At 35.8% G+C, this 23048-nt stretch overlaps 1 protein-coding gene across 2 annotated transcripts; it reads right to left on the bottom strand.

Moving 5' to 3' along the window:
- Nucleotides 1-672: 672 nt before the first annotated feature.
- On the bottom strand, nt 673-19885 carry LOC6649537. 2 transcript variants are annotated; one of them, XM_023179631.2, is made up of 10 exons: nt 19763-19885; nt 17826-18014; nt 7394-7639; nt 4035-4141; nt 2878-2987; nt 2744-2822; nt 2584-2681; nt 2322-2519; nt 2116-2258; nt 673-2048 (listed from the first exon to the last, which is right to left on the bottom strand). In XM_023179631.2, the coding sequence occupies exons 2-10, from the start codon at nt 17922-17924 to the stop codon at nt 1887-1889; spliced, it is 1242 nt and encodes a 413-aa protein (XP_023035399.1). In that variant the 5' UTR covers nt 17925-18014; nt 19763-19885; the 3' UTR covers nt 673-1886. The 2 variants fall into 2 exon arrangements, with proteins under 2 accessions (XP_023035399.1, XP_023035398.1); XM_023179630.2 differs by having other exon boundaries at nt 7379-7639; nt 19763-19884.
- Nucleotides 19886-23048: the final 3163 nt, after the last annotated feature.

Consider the following 23048-nt stretch of genomic DNA (forward strand, 5'->3'; position numbering starts at 1 on the left):
TAATACGGTTGCGTCATGTTCATTCTTTTTTTGATGTTTGGAAAATCACAATGAATGTTAAAAATCTACATAGTTTTCGTTTTTTATTATTTAATTATTAGGAGAACTTATTAACTGGTAAAATAAATTTCACCTATCTCATGGGAGAAATGAATGACTGATGAAGATTTTCAAAAAGCATAGTTTACTTTTAGGCTGTCGTTTATATTCGTTGGCCTTTATCGTGTGTGCAGTTCCGTTTTGGAATAGTTAAATAATAAATCATTTAAAAATTAAACTGTTAGATAAGCTCTACAGTTGTCAAGGCATAGCAAAATGATCTTTTTAGAATATTTGTGGAGATCTAACCCTCTTAAATTCGATTACAAGCTGTTGACTGTGTACTTTGTATAAATATCTTCTCAATATTCCGATGGCTCTATCGAAAGGCAATACGAGTGTTTTCCGAAATCCTTTTTAAGTCATAACAACCTTTCCAACGAAGCTTAACTTTAAAAGCGCATTACATTCTTCATTTGTTAAAAAAATTCAAAAACATATTGCAACTTATGTCAATAATAATTCAATCCGTATAACTGAAACCAAATTCAAATAGTTTTTCAAAAACAAAAGAATGTTACTTTTTAAATTTTTAATCAAATTAATAATTTTATTTTAAAATTAATTACACTTTATACGTTTAACGCAATACGCCAAATGTCTGCTTATGATTTTACACTATTTTGTAATACGAAATACATTTTAATGTTTAATTTAATTTTGTTGGGATTTGCTTTTAATTTCGTTTTTACAAATAATTGAAACATTTCGCTAATACACATTCGTTTGCACTTATGAGAGACTAATGACTTATGTTAAATAGATTTCAAAAATTGAATTGTTTAGTAATTTACTTAATTTTCTCTTTGTTTTTGTTTCTTTTTGTTTTTTTTCGTATTTAATTAGTTGTAGTTTTTAGTATTTTACAATGTGATCATAATTTTTTTGTATTAAGCCTAGACAATTTGGAAAAAAACTGAAGAAGGAGGAGAGCATTAAACGTTTTAGTTATATACATTTGAGACTTAGTATTTAATGTGGAAAGAGAAAGACTTATGCAATAACTTATTGAAAATTATGTAATTGTTTGTTTTTCTCATTAAGGATTAGTGATTTCGTTTGTGTTTGTTTAACAATCAGATATTACTGGGCGGTCCACGATTGGCGCGCTGTCCGTGTAACGTGGAATGGGAATGTCTAGAGCCGGGTCGCGAATGTACAATTGCGTAATCGTTATCGTTATCGATTGGCATAGACCTTCGGAGTAGTATGTTGGATGATAAGTTGGGATTTAATAATACAATGGAATGTCAAAATCATAATAATAATATTGGATTGAATGAAGAGTTCTAATAGAGATTAAAGTTAGCATGGTTACTATAAATATTTGGAAATATTGTCAGTTAGTTTTGATTTGTTGTGGCTTTTGTATTTGTTGGAGGGATGGAGTGAAGAAGGTCTAGCAGTACTAAGAAAGTTAGTTACTATCATTAAATAAAATGCAGAATTAATAACGGTTAATTACAGTTACAGCAATACTAGGCACGAAATGGTATAACATTCTCTTAAAAAATTTCTTGTGAATACAATATTTTGTTTTGTTGTTTTGTTTTCCAGTTAACAGGAGATACGGCAAATACATAGATACAGGAATATGTCCTTTAAGGCATGCTTAGTGTGTGTGTGTGTGTAAGTGTTTGTGTTTACCAGAAATACTTTTTTGTTTGTAGTTTTATTGTTTTTTGTTGGAAGAACAGAACAGCGGCAGCATTTGCATATCGAAGTGTTGTATAGAGTGTGTGTTTTGTGTGTTTGGTGTTTGTTTTTTGTTTTGCAGGCAGACTTAATTAATATCTATCAGACCTATTTGAGTGTATTGTGGAACCGCCACTGGTATAGCCCTTGTGCGCATCCCGTCCATGCAGCGAATATCGTGAGCCATACTGACTGCCATGCCAGCTACGATATGGATCGTATTCCTCAATTATCGATGGCTCTTTCTCAATGATCTAAATGCGGGGGGAAAATTATTGAATTATTTTAATTCTATTTGCTTAGCAGAACTGTAATACTCACCTCTGTATTAGCACAACTGCAGCTCATGGCCGTGCAAAGGAATATATTCATGAGCAACATTATCAGGAATAGAACACCCAAGGTAATGGCCAGCCAAAGCAACCAACTGGGACGTATACCCTCCTCGCAATTCGATGAGAGCACTAAAATGCATTCAATTACTAGATCTACTTGGATATATGTATTTGAAAAATCTAGAAACTTACAACGCGCCTCGGCAGGATCTAGAACAAATACAGTAGTTCCAGCTAGACTGGAACCCTCTTCGTTGGGTCCAAGTTTGCGAGGTCCATTGCCATTGCCGCCCTTGGTGAAACCGGCCAGAGCCACATCATTACAATCATCGAATTCCACACAACGTCCATAGCATTGTATGACATCGCACTGAAGATGAACTTCCGAGCCTATATATACGATAAGGATAATCAGTTTATGCATTCGATTCTTCAGTTTTAGTTTACCACTTACCCTCAGGAAACTTGAACATAGTGGCAAGTGTAGCTTCAGCAGCTCGACCATCGGCAGTGGGTACAAATCGGCTTATTAAATTACGATCATAAGGGCAGCTAAAATCATGTCAATGAGCAATGAGTGAATGAGCTATCAATCATATGTATGAAAGACTTACCCTCGATCATCTGTCAACTTGAGGGTGAGATTCTTCCTGTCAAAGGCAAAGCAATTGCCCACACGTAAGCCATAGGTATCTGTATAATCATATATATCTATAAGAAATGTGATTTACAAAACTTTATTACGCACCATTTGGCTTTGAGAACTCGGCGCGTATCTTGTACTCATGACCATAGACTGTCTCACGCACTCGATGATCATTCTCCAGAAACTTAAGTACAACATGGGCGTTGTCATCGCTGGAAATGCATAAGGAACACAAGTTAGTTAGTTAGTCGGTTCGTTGGTTGTTTGAGATGAGAAAATTGAAATTTAACGGTAAGCAATTACAATGAATCTGCTTGGGTAATTAAAAAAGAAAAAAGAAATGTGTCTGAGTCAATAGAGCCAAAAGCTTGCAAAAAATAATTGTTATGCAATTGCCGGTCATTACGTTATAGACAGTTGCCTTTAAACATATATAAATAAATAAATATATATGTTTGTATATAGGTATAATATCTGATGGAACCATGTTGGCAAGTCTGTTTACGATTTCTTTTCATCTTAAGCTTAACAGAGCGCAACCGTTTGGAAAACCATTTTAAAACTCTACACATACTTACATACACATGTGTGTGTGAGTGTGCTTTATCGTTTGGCTTCTATCTCTGGCCGATTTTCATTAATGCTTCTGCTTAAAACAAAAGACTTAGACAACAAACTTGCGTAATTTGTAGACATCGCGCGGTAATTCCAAAGTCATTGGCATTATGCAAATGAGTTTCTCTCTATCCAACTCTGGCGTACAAATTAAATTGTTTCTCAAAAAGATTGTTATCTTGCACATTCACCGTTAATTGAACAGCAAAAATAAATACCACATGAATTAAAGTGAGAAAAAAAGGAAAAAATTGATTGAGTGAAAGAATTGGACACAAATAAAAAGCAGAGCTCAATGGCCTTGAGTGGTTACTTCTATTTAGAATTTTTTCATTATTTTTTGTGTTTGTTGTTTAACACCTACATGTACATACATACATTGGTCTTTGATTTCGATTGTTGTGAGCCGACCCAGCGAAACAAGTTTCAAGACACTGAACTGAAATTGCCAAATCAAATGAAATTTCGAGCACTTTAGACTGACGGAAGCCTAGACCAAATTACGAACTGACTGACTGGCTGGCTGAATGACGGACAGATGGATAGCCAAACAGACTTAAGTGCAATTGCTCAGCCACACACACACACATAAGTTTAAACTTGGGTTTAGGATTAGGTTTTGGGGGCAAAAACAAAAAACTTACCGCGTAAAGCCCGATTTGCCACAGGTAATCACATAAAATTTATCATCCGCCAATTCGAGAGTCTTGTGCACACGCACTGCAAGCTGAATGGAACGCTCCTCGGTGCGCTAGAGAAACAAATAGAGAGAACGAGAGAGAGAGAGAGATATTTAATCGCTGGTTATTAAAACTTTATGCCCGTGACGTTAATGTTGATTGGGTTTAAAAGCCAACTCTGAAGCCAAAAGCCCTTATTTATGCATTTTCTTTTGGCGAGTTCTTCTCACTCATAAGGCACACACACACATACAAGACCTGGCGGCTGTTGCTGCCCCCATTGAGATCATGGCTGCAACTAGCACTTGTGGCATGTTAATTGTCACATGATGCAATCGCAACAAGGAAATGCAAAATGCCGCCAAGTGTGACGCAGTTTTCCACTTGTTTATTTTCTCTTCTAAGCATTTTCCAAGCATTTTTACAAGTGGGTATATTCACAATGCCCAGTGGCATTTTCCCCATCAAGCGGCAAGTGTATAAAGACTTCGGTATGTATTCTCACTGGGCTTGTCTTCAATGTTTGATTATGCTCACATATGTATGTATGTCTGACAGGGAGCAATTTTAATAGCTGCACTTTTCAAGTTAATTATTTGCTTGGCTATCATTTCGTTTTGGGGTAATTACAATTTTCTTTTTTTGAATATCATTTCTTTAGGCAGAAACGAAAGACTCGAGCGAGCAACTTGTTAGAAACTCCACGCTTGGCCAGCTACAAGAGATGGGAGGCAGGCAGGGCGGGGGTTTTTACCTTTACACGATGTCACTGACACTGATTATCTTTTGTGGTGACCATATAGTTTTTATTTTTCAGATGTTTACGCATGTATGTATTGAATTTCACCTTGACCCGCAATTGTGAGCTACGGTGAGGCAATGCATTGAGGCTTTCCGTATAAAGATATAGCAACTGCAAACAAAAAGTACAAGTTTCTTGCCACTTCTGTTTAATTGTCAATAAGTTGTTTTTTTTTTCTCCTCCATCTGCTTGTCAAACCGGTTTAGATTAAGCAATCGTATGTATGTATATGTAAGTATAGTATTTTTGTTAAAATTATTATTCATCTCGTGTTTATTTGTTAGAGAAACACCCACGACAAAAGCCCTATTTTAGTATTTAATATCAAAATGCTGTCAGCTATTTTTATTTTATGAATGAAGCTTGTTTAAATTCAGTAAGTTTGCTATTGGTTAAATAAGCTTTTTGGCTTTATAAATACCTTTCGTGCAGATAGGAGCAATATCATTTCTGTCATCATCATCATCGTGGCAGACAAGTGCCAGATGGGAGCTCTCATTATCAAATGTTATTATCAAAGTTGATTTAACATATGTGAATAGATGAGGTAATGTGTGGAAATTGCTTAATGGCAAATTGCTAGAACATCTTTTTCTCTCTCTATCTGTCTGTCTGTCGGTTTGTGCAATGCAATTAACATTTAAATGTTTGTAATAGCTCAGGCAGAAAGAACCCAGAAACAGCCATCATCAAGTAATGGCAAATAATTTGCCAAAGCAGCAACCCACTCGAAATAATAATAATAATAATAATCATAATACTGGTAATAAGAAATAAGTTCAAGTACGTCAAAGTCAGCCCACAACAGCCACAACCACAATGGCTAAAAAAACAAAACAATAACAGCTTGAACTTTATGGAAAATTGTGTTGGTTTTTTTCTTTGTTGTTGCCTTGTTGTCTTCTCTGGGGCTTGACTTTTGGCTTTGGGCGTCGCGTCGTTGAGCGCCAATTTTAGACTGTAAAATGATTGAGGCAGACTACTTTGGGATTTGCAGCTTTTGCAGCCAAGTCAAGGTCAATCCCAATGCGAAGGCATTTCGAAAGCAATTAAAGGCTCTAAAGAAAATATTTGCCAGCGAATAGACTCGAAATTGCTGGCCAAGAGAAAAGGAAAAACGAATTCTTTTGACACAAATTCCGCGCACACGCAGCCGCAACACCGTGGAATGCTGTCAAAGTCAAAGCGTGGAAAGCCGTGTCTGCCCAAGTGAACTGCAACTGTGTGTGTGTGTGTACCTGTAAGTGTATTTAAGTCTGGTCGTACTCGTAGACGCCACTCCCAGCCCAAAGTGTAGGTATGGGTTAAAGAAAAAATCAGAGGGCCAGACTAATCTAAACTTTGTCGAAGACTTTTATACCCTTTTCTTGACTTTCAATGAAAATTAATATATCTTCTGATTACAAGGTAACTTGGAATAGTTTAGTAATTCACCCTTATCAATTTCAATCTTGTTTTGTTACCAATATGTGGTAATATTGTAAATACCTTGCCCATGGTTAGGGCATATGAAAATAGGACCTCAAGTGTATTGCAGTTGCGATAAGCGTGATTTAATTTTATGGGGGACCTCCTCCCTTTAAGTAAGAAACAAGCAATGGGAAACGGAAGGCGGGCCGCTCTAGAGTAAGCGGAATCTATATACACCGATCAGAGAGTTGTAGTTATTTTTGGTATACAGGGTGCGGTCCACGATTTGACATTGCAATTAATAATGTTGAGAAACATCACATATAGATATGTATGTACATACATATATACAAAGCTGGCATGCTGATAATTTGCATATAACTCTATGGCTAATGCGATTTGGTTGCAGTGCAAGTCAAAGTCCCCAGTCCTCAGTCCTCAGTACCGGAGCTTCAATTCGCTCTGCTTTGCCTGCTCTGCCATTGTTTGCATTCAACTTGAGCCACAGAGCACGAGTAGGCCGCCGCCTGTCAACACGCCAAGTGATGCACGTAGGATTAAACTTGATTTTTATTGCCATCGTTACTATATGGACTGACTGACTGGCTGGCTTGTCTCACAGTATTGCTGATCTGTGTTGATTTCGGGGCCAAGACTCAAGTACACTTTGATAGGATAGGCGAGAGAGCTTACAATTTATGCGCATGCGTGCCCTTTTGGTAAAGGCAGACAAACACACACACACACTCGCACACACCTATACATACACACACTTGGTTACTGCCTGAGACTAGACAAGGCCACAAAAGTCTATCTCATTTCTATTGCATCATTTTCACACAGATGCCTCATTTTGGTCACTCAGAGGCAAGTTAAAACATTTAATTTCTCGTTTGTTGGTCAATTCAGTCAAATTAATTGACTATTTGGCGTTGAAAAGTTCAATAAAATTAGCCTACTAACTCAGTCTACTAAACGAAAATCAATCAATCAGTTTTTCTCTCCAATGCAATTCAATCTGAAAATCTTGTTACTTAAAACTGTTACAAATTTTAGTCAAGTTAATTGTGTTAGACCCAAAATTGTTAATGCTTACATTGCTTCCACTCACGTTGCTGACCAGAATGCCACAGTAGTCCGTGGCTCCTTGTTTGGCCCAGAGGTTGAGGCTAAAGCCAACCGAATCACTGCCATCGCCCATGGCCATACAGGCAGGAGTCCGATAATCCCGGGCATGGACAGCTCCCGTATAGCCGGAGCTGAACTTTACTTTGATGTTCATGGTGCCAGCTTTGCATGTGGCCGTCACATGAGGAGCAAACTCAACTGGCCCAGCTGGTGGTTCCTGTGTGGCAACCTGAAAATAAAACAAAAAGCCACAAGTGAGAAATGGGTGAGAAATGGGTGATTAGTGCTTATTTTCCTCCTCTCTCTCTCTCTCTCACACTCTCTTAGGATGCTCGTCTATTATTCAGTTAGTTAATAACGTTGACCCGATTCAAAAGCCTGGGAACTAACGCATATATGGTCAAAAGAAATAAATTTAATGCATAGTCATTGGGTAACAACAACAACAACAATCAGCAGCAGCAGCAGCTACAGTAGAAAGAAAGAAAATTCAAATTAATTTTAATGGCAAAGCCAAAGTCGCAATTAATTGCAACATCAGCGGGCCCAAACAAAAACCTAAACTCAAATCAAAATGTCGAAAACCCCAAGACTATAGCCCATAGCCCATGGCCCATAGACGATAGAACTTTGAGTCTGACAAAGTTCTGCACGTTTTGGGTCAGTTTCAGCCGCGCACTGTCAAAGGCATTTGGCTTTAAGATAATTTATTGGCAAGCTCTCTCAACTCAACGTCGTCGTGATAATTGAATTTGTGCTAGAGTCTTCAGTCCCAGCCCCAACTTGAGTTCCAGCTCCCAGCCACTGCCACAGCCACACAGTTTGAGCCTCTGTAGGCGCTAGATAAGCCACAAAAGAAAATAAGTTAAGTAAGTCATGTCATGACAAAAGCTGGCGTCAGCAGCTTGGTCCAGATCACGTTTGTCCAACCCTCAGGCTATACATGGGATATTCCTTTCCCTTTGTGTCTTATTCTTTTGATTTATATTTACTTTCGAAATGTCGAACCAATTTGGATCACTAAAATATGAAATTTTTGTGCAGTCATTAAAGCAATTAATTTTTGTTGTGGCTACTGTGTGTGTGTGCGGGGGAACTGGGAGGACATTCAAGTGAAATGCAAAAAAAGTTGACCCAAAAAGTAAACTGCATTTGGCCAATGGACAGTGTGCCACTTTCTATATGTATACCAAACTTAAGCCAACTAGAACATCCACTTTGCATGGACAGCAGCAGAATTTGAAGGAATTTATAGCAAGACTTAAGCCAAAGCACTTAAGAAAAGGCTATAAAAATTGCATAAACTGATTGTGGAACAAAAGGCCTACAGGCAATTACATAGGCCACATCTCTCTCTATCTCTCTCTTTCTCTCTCTCACTCTCTTGGCCAAGATCGATTTGGTGGAGGGTTCAATGCGCCAACGCTTGAGGGTCATATGGAGATACTCCATAGCTGGAGCAAGATCTACAGCTGCTCTGACTCCAACAACGACTCCGACTGCGACTCCACCACACAACTCCCATGACAATTTGTCGCTGGGCAAAATGCAATTGTTTGTTGAGTTTGCATTTTTATTTTGTTTTTTTTTTCGCTTTGCTCGTTTGTTGGTTTCTGTATTTTGTTTGTTTTTGTTTCCAGTCAATTAAAATAGTTTTTTTTTTCTTTTGCATACTCGTTTCACTATCGTTGCTGGGGCTTGTTAAAATAGCAAACATTGTATAAATTGTTACTGGCTTTTTGTATGATTATGCAACACGCTCTGATTGCTTATAAGCCGAATCGAAAATAAGCACAATTAGACACACTTGCACTTCCAGTCACGCCATCGAAATTTGTGTGATGGATTTGCTAAAAAAAAAAGCCCCAGGATATGATCGGTCTAATGTCTAGCATATGAGTCTGAGTGATTTTTCATTTAGTGGAATTCACTTCTTTCGAAAACAAAAGACTTGCAAAAAGGCACAAACTTGTTTGCCCAAACAAGCCAGATGTAAATCGCACCGGAAAATCCACGCACAGCTGGAGTTGCATTGGCCAAATGGGTCTCAATCTCTTCGTTTCTCAGTCTCAGTTTCAGTCTCTCCATCTCCATCTTTGTGGCTTAACTCTGACTGTACTCCTCACACTGTTGTCTACCCATTAAGCTAAGCCCCACCGCTGATTTATATAGCTGTATGGGGTCAAACTGTCTGTGGCCATAAACCAAAACTGTTCGGACGCCGCGTTTAGTCATTTTAACTATTAAGTCCAGTGACGTGAGCAATTAGTAACTAGAAAGGCAATTAGCTGCTAAAGAATCATCACAGAACTTGCAAAAAAAAAAAAGAAAATACAACAGCAAAAGATCTCAAATAAATTATGACAGTAAGCATAATAGCAAAAAAATAAAACAAATTAAGGGCTTACTGGTCTCATATTTAATATTTCATTTATCCATGATACTTCTTGAGGTAGTAACTACTTTTAGTTCAGCGAGTCAAGTTAATATATTCATAAAAACAAAGTTACCTTTTCATCTTAAAAAAGTAAAGACCACTAAAATAGTTTCTCAAAAAAAAAGGAAGAATTTTTAATGTAAGATCAGCAATTTCCATCGTTCTATCTTTCTAACCATTTTCCCTTATCAAAGGACTCGCATTTCTCTGTGATTGAGGTTTTTGTCAAGTATTTTGTAGTTGCTTTTTTCTTTTTGATCCATATATTTGTATATAAAATATATATATTTCGATATGCCAGTCAATTGAGGATATTCGTTTATCTTAGTGAGTCTATTTAAATAACGTGTATCTAAACTAGCTTTAGCTCTTTGAAAACCAGTTAAGAAACTGTTTTGAATACACACTTCAAAGATTTTGCGGCTTGTTTGAAATGTTTAATTCTTTTTAAGCCATATTCAGCGAAAAGTTATTTGGTTTTTCTAAATTTATATAAGAAATATGTTTGAAAAACTTTCAAGTTCTCTTTATCATTCGTTGATTTTTTAATTTTAATCGCCTTTTAACTTTGAAAACAAATTAATATTATATTAATCAAATGTGCATAAAGACCAAAAATTAAATAAACTACTTGACCACAAAAGAAATTTGTCTAAAGCTCCTGGCCCAAAATTTAAAATGAAGTGTGGTTTTCATTCGTTTAGTGAAAGATTTTTACACCCATATATATTTCTCTATGGCATCGGGTTTAATTAGTGTTTTGGCAGATTTAAGTACCTAGATGATATAGTGATATGGCCAAACTTTATTTATCTGCACAAAAAGAAAGAAACCTACATACTAAAAAACAAAATAGTTAACTAACTGAGTAAAAAAACACAAAACTAAATTGTGCAATATAAATTTTATGAGAAAAACGTTTAATTTTTGTTTTTATTTTTATGTCTGCAGCAAATTCTTTAAAATTGGTGCAAGAACTTTTATTTGTTTGCCTCTGGTGTAAAGTTTTTATTTTGATTTATTTAAAACAATTAATGGAAATGGGCGTGTTTTGTTGTTGTTGTTGTTAATGCTGTTATTTCGCAAGCGAATTTTTGTCTTTTTGTTTTTGGTTTTTTATTGATTGTTAAATGTGATACAATCGCCAGTTTGGTAGGCAAATCCCTGGCTAGATATATGCAGCTGCGCATTTGGGTTGAGTTTGGTGTTTGGATTGCCAAACATATAGTATGTATGGGGTATATAGTAGTATAGCTAAACATGTGCAAAAACACACGAAAAGCCACAGCAACAACAGCAACAAGTTGTAGTTTTTTTTTCTGAATTAGAAGTTAAACAAAACTTCGTGCATAACAAAAGACTTTGAGTATAGGTAGGTAGATAGATTATGGCCCCAAAGGAGATTGGGCGAGGGGAGGTGGAAGGGGGGAAGGGGAATTTTTGCTTTTAACATATTTCGCGTGCATTTGAATTTCCGCTATGTGGCGCACAAAAGCAATAAAGCTCAGCCGAAGTAAATTATAACATAAGGCCACAGTTGGAGTTAGCAGTTGGTCGGCTAAGTCCAGTTGAAAAATCCCTCTGCTGCTGCGACTGCTGCGACGGCTGCGACTGCTGATTGCAAATTGTCACGGTATTTTTGCTGGCAGCACATAAATTGCCGTTTAACTCGTATTACAGTCCAAGATGAAGCCCGAGATCCAGTTGGAGTTGGAGTTAGGAGTCAGCAGAGACGTCGCATATTGTTGGCCGTATTTATGTTTTGGCCCAACTTATGCTTGAGCTTTTTCGGTTCGAGTTTTGTGTTTCAGTTCAGTTTCGTTTTTGGGGTTTGGCCAAAATGCTTTAAACTTGTTTTCACCAAACCGTCTACCATCGGTTGGGCTTATATAAAAAGTACAATGGAAAACTAACAAAACATTTACTGACTGACTGACTGCTGAAAGGTTTTCCTCGACTTTTCCCATACAAAAAGGAAAACAACCAAAAACCTCTGGTAATCTTTTGGCTGTCTCACTGCCATCTTCCAACTCCCTTTTGAGGGCCAGCAATTAATGTCGCGCTATGTCGGTTCAATTAAATTTCAATTGCCTTGCCGCACTGTTTCATTGATGTTTCATCTTCTAGAGATATTCGCCGATGCCCCATAGATGGGCACAGTGGGCCACAGGCCCTGAGCATTGATTGGTTACTCAACAACATTTTATTACTTTTCATTAATGGCCAGTTCTGAGGTTGAATTTGTCTGTCTTCTTATTACAAATTTCTCAAACATTTCTTTGGCATTCTTCTCGATCAATAAGTTTGCTGGCGTCTTTAACCAATGTGCAAGACACGTCTATGTCTGGGCACGTTCTTTGGCAACGACCTGGTCGGACCCCTTTTCAACACTCGGCGGGGTCAGTTGTGTGGCTCTCATAATGAAACGCTGTCGTAGCACTAATATAATAATAAGCACTTGTGTTTGTCCCCTCCCCGTCGCCGCCAAACCCACCTCTTGGTTGCTTTTGTTGGCCATGGTTGAGAAGCAATCAATAGATGAAACACCTAAACAAAAGCCACAACTTGTAGCTCTTTTGCCATGGCCATAAAGGGGGAAAAAATAAAACATAGAATTCCAATCGTTACTTATGTGTTTTATTAATTGCTTTCTTTGCCCTCAGAACTTCATCATAAAAGACCTTCTTAAACGGTAGCCATCACATAGAAGAATGAAGAAAAAAACCCAAGTTTCATTTTAATGCGTTTTCCATAAGCTTCAGGCAATTATGCTAAGCACTTTCTTTTTATTTTCATTATGCTTGTTAAGCTGAGGGCTTACATGGGCTGGGTAATGTTTTGAAAGTTCTCTTTAATTGAATTAAACATTCTCTTTTGTATACCGAAAGATGCATCTATAATTATCTCATCTTGATGATGTGAAAGTGCCGAAAGTTCTAAGTATGCATTAAAAAATTTTTAATGAGTTTCATAAGCTCATCAAAATGATAAATAATCAAATCTATTAAATGGAAAAATATTTACATCTAAGAATGAAGGAAAAATGGCGATTTATTAAAACGATTAAGCTATTAATAAACTTATGATTTTGTTTAGAAAAAAAATCAACAAGTGGTCAAGATTGTACTTAATATTTTTCAATAGAAATCATTTAAATTTTCACAAGGAATCTTTCTTTATTTGCTTAATATTAAAGTTTTGTTCTATAAAAATTCTAAATATTTTTAATATAATTAAAATTGGGTTTCATCTGACTAATTTTTAAGATTTTTAATTAAAGGCATCAAAAAAAATAATTAGTAACCTTTATAAACAATTAAAAAATCCAATAAAGCTAAAGATGTTTTTAGATTTTTTTAAAGCTTTTTATCAATAAAGTTTCTTCTTGTTTATAACATAAAATATTTAGTCGAAAGAAGTCTTAGTTTAAAGTTTAGTTTTAAGTGAAGTTTTATAACTAAGACTAACAATAAGATTTTTTCTATTTTAAAAGATTAATATAAATCAAAGTATTTCAAATACAAAATATACTTTATAAAGTCAAATTATACTTAAATAGAACTCTCAATCAAAAGACAATTGATTTATAACCATTTGGTGTTTTGTTTTTCACAAGAAATCCATTCATGATACCGAAACATTGACCCTGACTGAGATTTTGTTATCCAAGTTCAGATCAAAATTTATATATTTGAACTTTCTGTTGGTTGTTTTCAGCTGAAATTTGCTTGTCATTTAGCCACAAATTAACTTATCGTGTTCTTTGATGTGGCTAAAACTTGCCACACTTTCTTTGGCCAGTGCCTTAATTGCTTCCCCAAATGTTTTGCTGGGCACGAAAAACACATTTTCCCCCACCAGAAAAAACAAAAAAAACCCTCCAGTCAATGCAATTTTCATAAATGCGCACTTTCCTTTGCTCATCATTTGCTGGCAAATAGAATTTGAAAGTAAACCTAAAAAAAACTTTCGGAGCATAAACCTCAATGACAGTCCAATAACAATAGCAACAGCAACAACAACAACAACAACATCGAAAACAAAATTACAGAACTAGGGGAAATAGTTTTTCCCATTAGTTTCAAATAAAACCTACTTTTACCAACACTAAAGCCTGCAGCTTCAGTTCAAAAATTACAGCAAAAATTTTAATACATTCTTAGGGTAAAATAAAGAATTCGACTAGACATATACCCTAGAAAGGGAATGGATTAGGAAGCAATATAATTCAATGTCATATTTGTTAAGAATGTTTGGCTATATACGAATCAGAGTTTAATATTTGAAATTATCATGATCAACTAAGAGAAAAAATACGCCCTTAAAACCCACAGACACCCAGGGTATATAGGTTCTTCTATATAGACATAGGAGAAAAGAAAAACAATTGCTAAATTGCTTTTGTTACTGGGCTGAATGAGTGACAGCTCCAGCTATGCTAGAGCATTAGCTGCAGGCAAACAATGCAAGTTAATCAAATAATGAAATGTGCTAACCGAACCAGGGGCAAAGAGTTGGTGTCGGTGTCACATTGTCAGTCAGTCAGTCAGTCAGGCAGTCAGAAAGGCAGAAGCAGCCAAAGTTAGACAAACAAAAGAAAGAACTTTCTCCCCAGCACAGCAGCATACTGAGTGAATGTACTGACTGTTAGTTAGTGACTAGATGACCCAATATGCCAAACACTTTTGCATAAATTTTAATGAATTTCACGCTAGACTTGCTGCAAGTAAACAAAACAATTTGCACTGCAAAATCCAACATGGCATTAAATTGCGTCAACTACTAACAAAAATATATATATTTGTTATAAATTTTGCTCGTGGTCAACGGTTCACATGACATAAAACACTCCTATAGAACACAATTTGTATGTGTCTATGTGTGTGTGAGTTTATAGAGCCAATCTAATGGCATCTTTCGAGTTGAGTCTGGTTTCCTGCTGCTCCAGACACACACTACTAACCCAGTGGAGTTGCGTGTAGAGGCCAAACTGGTTGGCTTTTCTAATTGCCTCAGTCGGTTTGGTATGTATGACAAACTCACAACCAGATTCCAACTCCACTCCACTTCATTGCACTCAATTTTCTGTGGTTAATGCCGAATGGTAATACTTCAACTCCAAAAAAAAATAAACTATGCGTTGTGGAAAAACTATCTAACATTTTCTGTTAATTAGAGCATAATGCTATTCTTGACATTCTGACATTCTGGTAAAAACTTAAGTTTTTCAATCATTATTCAAGTATTAACCATAAAACTGGCCAACTGTATCTAACATTAACCGTTAGCCCTCTAACCAAAGATTCTTCAAGAATTTCCATCAAGACAAAGACAAGATTCTCTTTTGTTATTTTTAAATCAAAAACTAAAGCTGGCTGCTGCTGCTGCTGCTGTTGGCTCATAACTTGGAACTTTACTTCTAAGAAATAAATAAACATTTCGAGTTAACAAAACAATGAATCATATTCGGGAGCCAATCCATTCCGCATACGTATAAAGTTATTGCCCACACGCCCATAGGAAATGAGATAAAATAAAGAACTAGAAATAAAAACAAAAAAAAATAAAAGAAAACCAAGTGTAGGGCACTTCAATTGGCTGGCATTGTACGAGTTTTAAAGCACGTGCTTTCCAGTTCTTTGGACTTCTTGCGGTTTTTGTTCTTTATGGCTTACACTACAAATCAAAAAGGGTAGTGCAATTATCTTGAATAAGTTAACCTTTATCTAAAGACAGCATGGAGAATTTTGGTAATAGAACTTGCAAGTTAAGAGTCTTATTATGAAGTCTTGAAATAGTTTTAAGACATAAAAGTTTAGTAGATTCTGTTAAATGTCTTAATTCAGTTTTTGATACGTTAAAAAGTATTCTTTAGAGAATTTCAGATTCGTGAATGGAAATACATAATATATGTATATGAACAAATGACTGGAGTCCCCCCACAGTTTTAACCGCAGGCCAAACATAAGTTAACTGCGGTCAGATACGGAGTGCTTCATTTCTGAGCAAAGTATCAAAAGATTCTCTTTTTGGGTTTTTATGCGTACATACATACGTAAATCTTTGACGGTTTTTGTTTGTTATTTATTGTCTTATATGGCCGAACCGGCAGGCCAAAGCCATGACGACATGGCCAATACCCATACACTCACACATACATATGTATATAACCATATATCGTTCATACATATGTATATTGCCTTATTCATAATATACTTGGTCGCTTCGTTGGGAATTAGCATATTTTGTTTGCTTGACTCGGTATTTATATACGTTTTTTTTTTGTATACATTGACATTGAAACTGATTTTAATGGCCCGTAACAACAACAACAACAATGACTTTAATAACAACAACAGACATAAGTAACTACAGTCGATGCCTCGCTAATATGCAAGTCAATATTGTTTTTATAAACAATTATAAATAAGTGATATTGGCTAGCCACATTTGGCCAACTCGATGTCAATTGTGGTCTTTGGCTTCTTGGCTTAAACTACAGTCAGTCAGAGTGTGTGTGTGTGTTTACAACCTTTTTGGTAACTTAAAACACAACATGGGGGCAAGTTCATTTCATTGTTTAATGAGTGTGAAAAGCGAAGTGGAAGCAACCAAAGCAACAGCAACAACAAGTTAACAAAGTACCGTAAGCCAGCAAAATTTCAATTTTAACAGATACTTAACACGCACACAAACGTACACACACACACTCAAAGGGCTTGGCCAAGAGATGTAGACGAAACCGGAAAGTGGTGAGGGGGCTAGAGATTTACTTTCGCAGTCTTAAAATCATCCTAGTCATGATTATCTTCTTCATTATCTCTCTCCATCTCCATGTCTCTCCGTTTGTCGCTGCGTTTGTTTGCCGTTGTTTATGCTTCAAGGTTTTGTGAGTTTTTTGCATTAGCCAAAGCTAACTAACATGGCTAAGTGGCTTGTAGCTAAGAATGTCTGTAAACTGTAGGCTGAAGTCGACTATTATGCCGCCAAGCCTTAAAACAAAAACAAAGCAAAAAACAGAATAAAAAAAAATACTCTCTTAACGCCTTCAGCTTGACGCATTCATATATGCAACTTATGATGTCACTTGGTAGACACACAGTTTCATAGAAACCGTTAACATATCACATCGAAATTGAAAGTATCTTTCATCGTTGAGCTATCAATCAAAGAGACTAAAAACTGAAGCTCAAATCTCTTGAGGCTAAGTTCAGCTTATGGATATAATTAGCCATATTTAGTTGGAAAAAAGTGAATGAATCACATGAAATCGAACAATTAGTAAGAATTATACTCGCACATACCGGATGGCACATAGAGACTTTAGACCTGTTGGGCTGGGAGTCTATATACATATATCACTGGCTCTAAGCTAGACTTGAACTGATTTTTTCGGACCTGCCCTCATTCGATTTGATAGATTTGTGCCGGAACCTCTAAGCCAAAGAAAAATGTGAAATGAATTCCCCCCCACAAACAATGGAAAATTCGTTTGGTAAAAGTTAAGATATCGGTTAGTGGCACATTCGAAGGTTGCAAGTACAGACAGAGACAGAGAGAGAGTGAGACATGGATAGAGGCGATTGGAGGGAAAGCCCCAATTTACTGGGCCGCCTGAGTTATAGTTCTTGACTGGACTTGGGCCAGCTGTCGACTCTCTTTTGGTTTGGTTTTAGTTCATTAATTTGTTGTGCCTGGTGAAATGCTGGAAAATTGCCATGGAAAATCTTTCATTTTATTTGCCATGAAAATGTAAGGCACACACAAGCACACACACACATACAGAGAAAGAGAGTTAGAAAGATAGAGTGCAAGTGGGAGTGGGAGTTATACAGCCAATGAGAGATAGAGACTACCCGCAGTTAACCTCGTTTTTATGACTTTGGGGTCGCGGCAAAGAACTTTTGAGTTTATATTGTATGTAAATGAAAAGTGAAATGTCCAGAAACTAGTCTAATTAATTCCAAATTGAACTTACCTCTTGTGTGAACAGCAGCAACAGCAGAGGCCAAGTAAACAGCAACATTATCCACTGTTCTGTTTGTTGTAGTTGTTTATTTCTCCTTTGTGGTAACATGGCTTTAAGATATGCAGCAAGCGGTAAGTTGGTTTGTTGCCACAGTCTTTTGTTTCGCTTCAGTGGGTCCTTTTACTAATATGGCCCCAACTGGAAATAATTATTGGATTTATCACCCAATTGTTCACATTGTTATAGCAAAATTTCATGCGGCTCACGTAGAGTCATCCCATCCCATCCCATCCCATCCCATCCCATTCCATGCAGTTAGTCATACGAAATTATGACTCAACTTTAGTCAGAACAAAGCTTTAAACCATTTCTCTCACTGATGTCTATTATCTCTCTGTTAAATCTACCGACAGCTGCATTTTGAGATCGCTTCCCTTTTTGTGTGGTTTTCTAATCATAACTTTCTAAGAAATTTTCCTTTTTTTTTTTTTATGAGTACACAAACGTGACACAAGTGCAACGCCGCATTAATTTCTAATCTTTTAATATGCCTTTGCCTTCTTATCTATCAAATGATCTCTGACCATCATTTCTTTTGTCTCACGTACTCGATTTCATTTTCATCAAAAACGAAACTACAGAAGAAAGAAGCGACCCCGACCTGATTGATCTTAGACAGCTAACGTCATATAAAAAAAAAAAAACAAAACAATATAAAAATTTACTAATTGTGATACCCTTTAAGAAAGTACATTAAGATAGAATCAAATAAGAATTTGTAGTGCTTTTATGAGTTTCAATAGACATATATTTGAGTCAAGGGAAGAAATTCATACAAGATGAAATCTTTATTATCACAGCTCTAGATATACATATCAGTTCTTTATTGCCAAAGCTACCTGTACAATTCATTTAGAAAATATAAGTTGTTGATTCGTTAGGTATTTGTTTATAAAACTTAATACCTTTCAAAGATTATCAAACATACATTCAGGACTCTTAACACTTGATATCCTTAAGACATATATTTCAAAGTGAGAGTATAAAAACTTCGTCTCAATGGTGACTCTATCTTTGTTTTGTTTTACTTGGAAAAAGGTTTCGCAAAATTGTTTCGTATAAAAAACAAGTTTTTTTGTTTTCTGTTTTCATCTGCTGTGTGTTTTTTTTTTTGCTTTTGGGATAAATATTTGACTTTGGCTTACGTCAGCCTTCAGAAAAAATGTGACAATAATTATTGAGTGTGACATTTGTTAGAATAAAAAAAAAATATGTACTGAATATGAATTGAATTCCTAAGCTTTAGAAAACATATACTAGAATTTTCAGGGCTAAAAATTGAAATTGTTTAACATTTTTTTTCCCCCTGTCATGAGCAAAGTCAGACGGAAATAGATCTACACCTACACACGCACATACATGAGTGTGTGTGTGTGTGTGTGTGAATATATCTAATTCTATACTCTTTTTGGAATCTGTTAATTTTATGCAATCCAAACATCAATGTGCAATAGTTAAGCCAGAGAAGAAGAGAGAAAAATGGAGAGACACCGACTAATATGAGAGAAGCTTAAGAGAAATGACCAGATTTGGCTAAGAGAGAAATTAATTTTGCTTTGACTAGCTCGTAGGTTTAAGCAATTGAAAATTATTAAAATTTAATATTTGGCTCTACATAAAACTTGCTATATTCAGTATGTTGTAAATGTTTATAAATTTTAAAATATTTATATTTTTAGTTAGTCTTAACTACAAATTCACTTTAGTCTTTGATAGTCCGTTTCTCTTCTTAAATAATTTCAAATTGAGCACGTGAAAAAACAAGTTTTTATGCAACATGAAGTTTTTTACAATTTTTATATTTGGTTTGGCTTTAGTTTATGTTTTTGTTTTTGTTAAAATTTATGACATTTTGGTAGTTTATTTGAAATGAAATATTCATCTACCTGCACGAAAACACAAATGATTCGAATTGAAACTCAAGTAAAACGCGAAATATCGAGAGGAAACTTTGAATGACTTTCCGCTTGACACGTTTGCAACAACTTTACGGCTCGAGAGTTATGTTGGGACTGAGAAGAGGTTTAAGCCAAGTTTGTTGGCCGCTCTTTTTTTCGTTCTCCTATTGCGTAGCTCGTTTTGGTCACATCTTTTGTTTATTTTGTTATGTGCTTCGCTTCGTTTGTTCGTTGCTTTTGTTTGTGGTGGCTGATGTTGCCAGATTGTGGGAAAAACTAATTCAAATAATAAGCTTTGGCGCCCAATAAGCAACAAGCTCACTCACTGACTTAAAATTACTCGACTTGGGGGATTTTTTCTGTTGTTCAATTTTGTGGGGGTGGCTGTAACGTAACATGAAATTCATTGAATCGATATGAGACGCCTGCGCTTTGTCCATGCCTTTTGAAGGGGTTACAAGAATGCCTGAGAGAGCGGCCACTGACCAGTGTTGGTTAATGTTAAATAAATAACGGATAATTTTATATTTTATCTTCGTATTTAATAGAAAATAAATTGAATTTATGTACTTTTTACAATTTTTTCCATAGAAACCAGGCTAAACTAATGTTTTTTAGAGTTTTCAATTAGAAATTTCATATAAATATAAAGTACCAAAATTTCCCCAAAACTCTCTGCGCTCTCCCAGTGTTTGTAGCTCTCTCGTGCCTTTATGTACATTTTCTTTTTGATTGGGAAATTCATATATAACAATTTGGCTCGTCGCTCAGTGAAAATTTCATCACCGTCGTTGATAGTTGTTTAGCAAAAAGAAAGAATAAAATAAAGAAACTCTCTCGTGTTTGACTTAAAAATTAAAGTTAGCAAATTTTATCAAAAATCATTAAACAAAAAAATTTCATTAAGTTTTCCATTAAAGTTTGGTTTTGAAAAGTGCTTTAGACAAATTTTTCTGGTAAATTAAAGTCGTTTTGTAATACAGAGAGTGGACTAAAGAGTGGGAAAAAGGAAAAATCGAAACACGGCAAAAAAATTCTGTATCAGTTAGTATAGCTATTTCAGTGTCTGTGCCTGTTACTGTGTTTGTGTGTGACAGTGTTTGTGTGTGTGTGTGTGTTTGTACGTGATAAGCGTAGACAGACGCCGCTGTAACAACAAGCCCCAAAACCCGACGAGCCTTTATTGAATTACACCTAAAACAAAAAGGAGGCTTAAGCGACCCAACTTGGTTAAGCGATTAAAGCGTTCCCTTACAATTGCCAACCCACAAACCTAAAATCCTCAAAGCGGTAAGTGATTGCGTTACTATGTCAAAAGGCTTGTGCTATTAATTTAATAGAAAACTTTAAATTGTAAAACATTCCTTAGAAATATAAGAGGCCAAATGGGAATACAGTTCGTTTTCGTTATCGTTAATTGTTTGCACACGTGATACAAAACTCGTATATGGAACAACAACAATAGCAATTTGTTGTATTTAGCCTGCGCAAAGTCTTTGACCCCAAAAAAGAAGAAAAAAAATGTTGTCACCATTTTGTGTGGCAGGAGTTGAGTTTTCGCCTTTAATTACCATCGGGAAGACATTAAGGAAATGCAGCCAGAAACTGGGTTAGCAAAAAAAAAAAAAGGGAAGCAACTCAACAAAACCCACAAGAAGAGAAAATCCAAGGCGACTTATCAGGCCCTATGTAACTCTAGTTGACATTAAGTCCATGCCCAAAAGAAAAAAAATGAACTAACCAACTTTAATGTTGACTTTATGACCAACGAGAAAGCCATGAACTCAAGGGAGCAATTGTCTTCATTCCCATATCACATAAAATTTTATATTCTTGAAATCTTTGCCGAAATGTGTGCTTTATGTTTGATAAAAGTTTCCACTGAGTCGTAAATTGGATCAAATTTTTACCCAATTCTTCTAAAAATTGGTTATATTATGGTACTAGGATGTAATTCTAATCTGAGCGAAACTGGCTTTCGCCGCAAACATTTTGGTCATCAGCACATGAAACAAAAAAGGTTAAACTGTGAGAAAAAGTTTTTTGGAAGCACAGATTTTCGGCCCAGAGACCGGAGACCCTCAACACGTTAGCAGTGATTATTAATTCAAAAAGTTTTCACACATTCTCACACACACACATAAACACTGTGAAGCTTTTTTGTATATTTGTGGCTGCTCTTGTGGTCCTTAAATCAGTTGCCTTCACAACTCATCCATGGCATGAGAATACACTTTTTATGCAACAAAATAAAACCCAAAGAATTGTGAAGAAAATATCCAATTAAGTTGAGTATTTGCACAATTTTCCCACAAGCCTAACGAACTTAATTTGCCAACCAAACTGGCTCTGCACCAAAAATAAGCAAAAATAAAACATATATATATTTAGTATAGATATAATAGACGGAGGTATAGCAACCAAAAGGTAATCAAAAGATACATACATCATTCAGAAGTAATGAAAGTTACCAAAATAACGTGAGCTCATCAATTTGGTGAGAAGGTGGAAGACAAATAAGTGTTTTTATGTGTGTGTGTGTGGTAGATTTCATTTCCTTTTTCGGCCTGGTCTGGTTCTCTCTTTTTGGCTATGTCAACTTGCTCAACTTTGACATTTTAATATACGAGCAGTGACAGCAACTCAAATGCCAAAAGTCACAATGTAAGCGGTACAATTCGCATTCCCAGTCCCAGTCCCAATCTAAGTCCCAGACCAAGTGTTCCGATGTCACTGGCAAGTGCAACATTAACATAGTTACAGCTTCAGCTTGGGGGCTACAAATATATGTGTACATACATACATTCGCCCACACTTGAGTGTGAAAAAGTGGCACACAAAGTATATGATGATACGCTAGACACTTTGACGCCAATTGGCAAACGTTACGTATACGCAATAATATTCTTATCCATTATAAGGTCTTAACTGAAATCCTTCTTCTCTCTTTTCATAAATGTATGCATTGCCTTTGATTTACATTGCCAAAAACGAATTGCATAAAACATATATGCACATAGCTAATAGAGAATGCAAATTATACAAATTCTCCAGCCGATTCTGGAATAAATCAGCCAAAAAAAAGATGATATACATACAACAATTTAGATAGAATCTTTATGTAAATTGAGTATACGAAAATTGTTTATTGAAATAAATGCAAATTTCTCTATATTTGATCCACGGGTCCATGTTTTATTTCACTTTCAGTTTGCCCTTGAGATTTTACATTTTCCCCGTGCAGAAAAACTAATTTCCTCATATTTAAATAAAA

The sequence above is a fragment of the Drosophila willistoni genome, chromosome 3R (assembly GCF_018902025.1).
Source record: "Drosophila willistoni isolate 14030-0811.24 chromosome 3R, UCI_dwil_1.1, whole genome shotgun sequence".
In the NCBI taxonomy this organism is placed as follows: domain Eukaryota; kingdom Metazoa; phylum Arthropoda; class Insecta; order Diptera; family Drosophilidae; genus Drosophila; species Drosophila willistoni.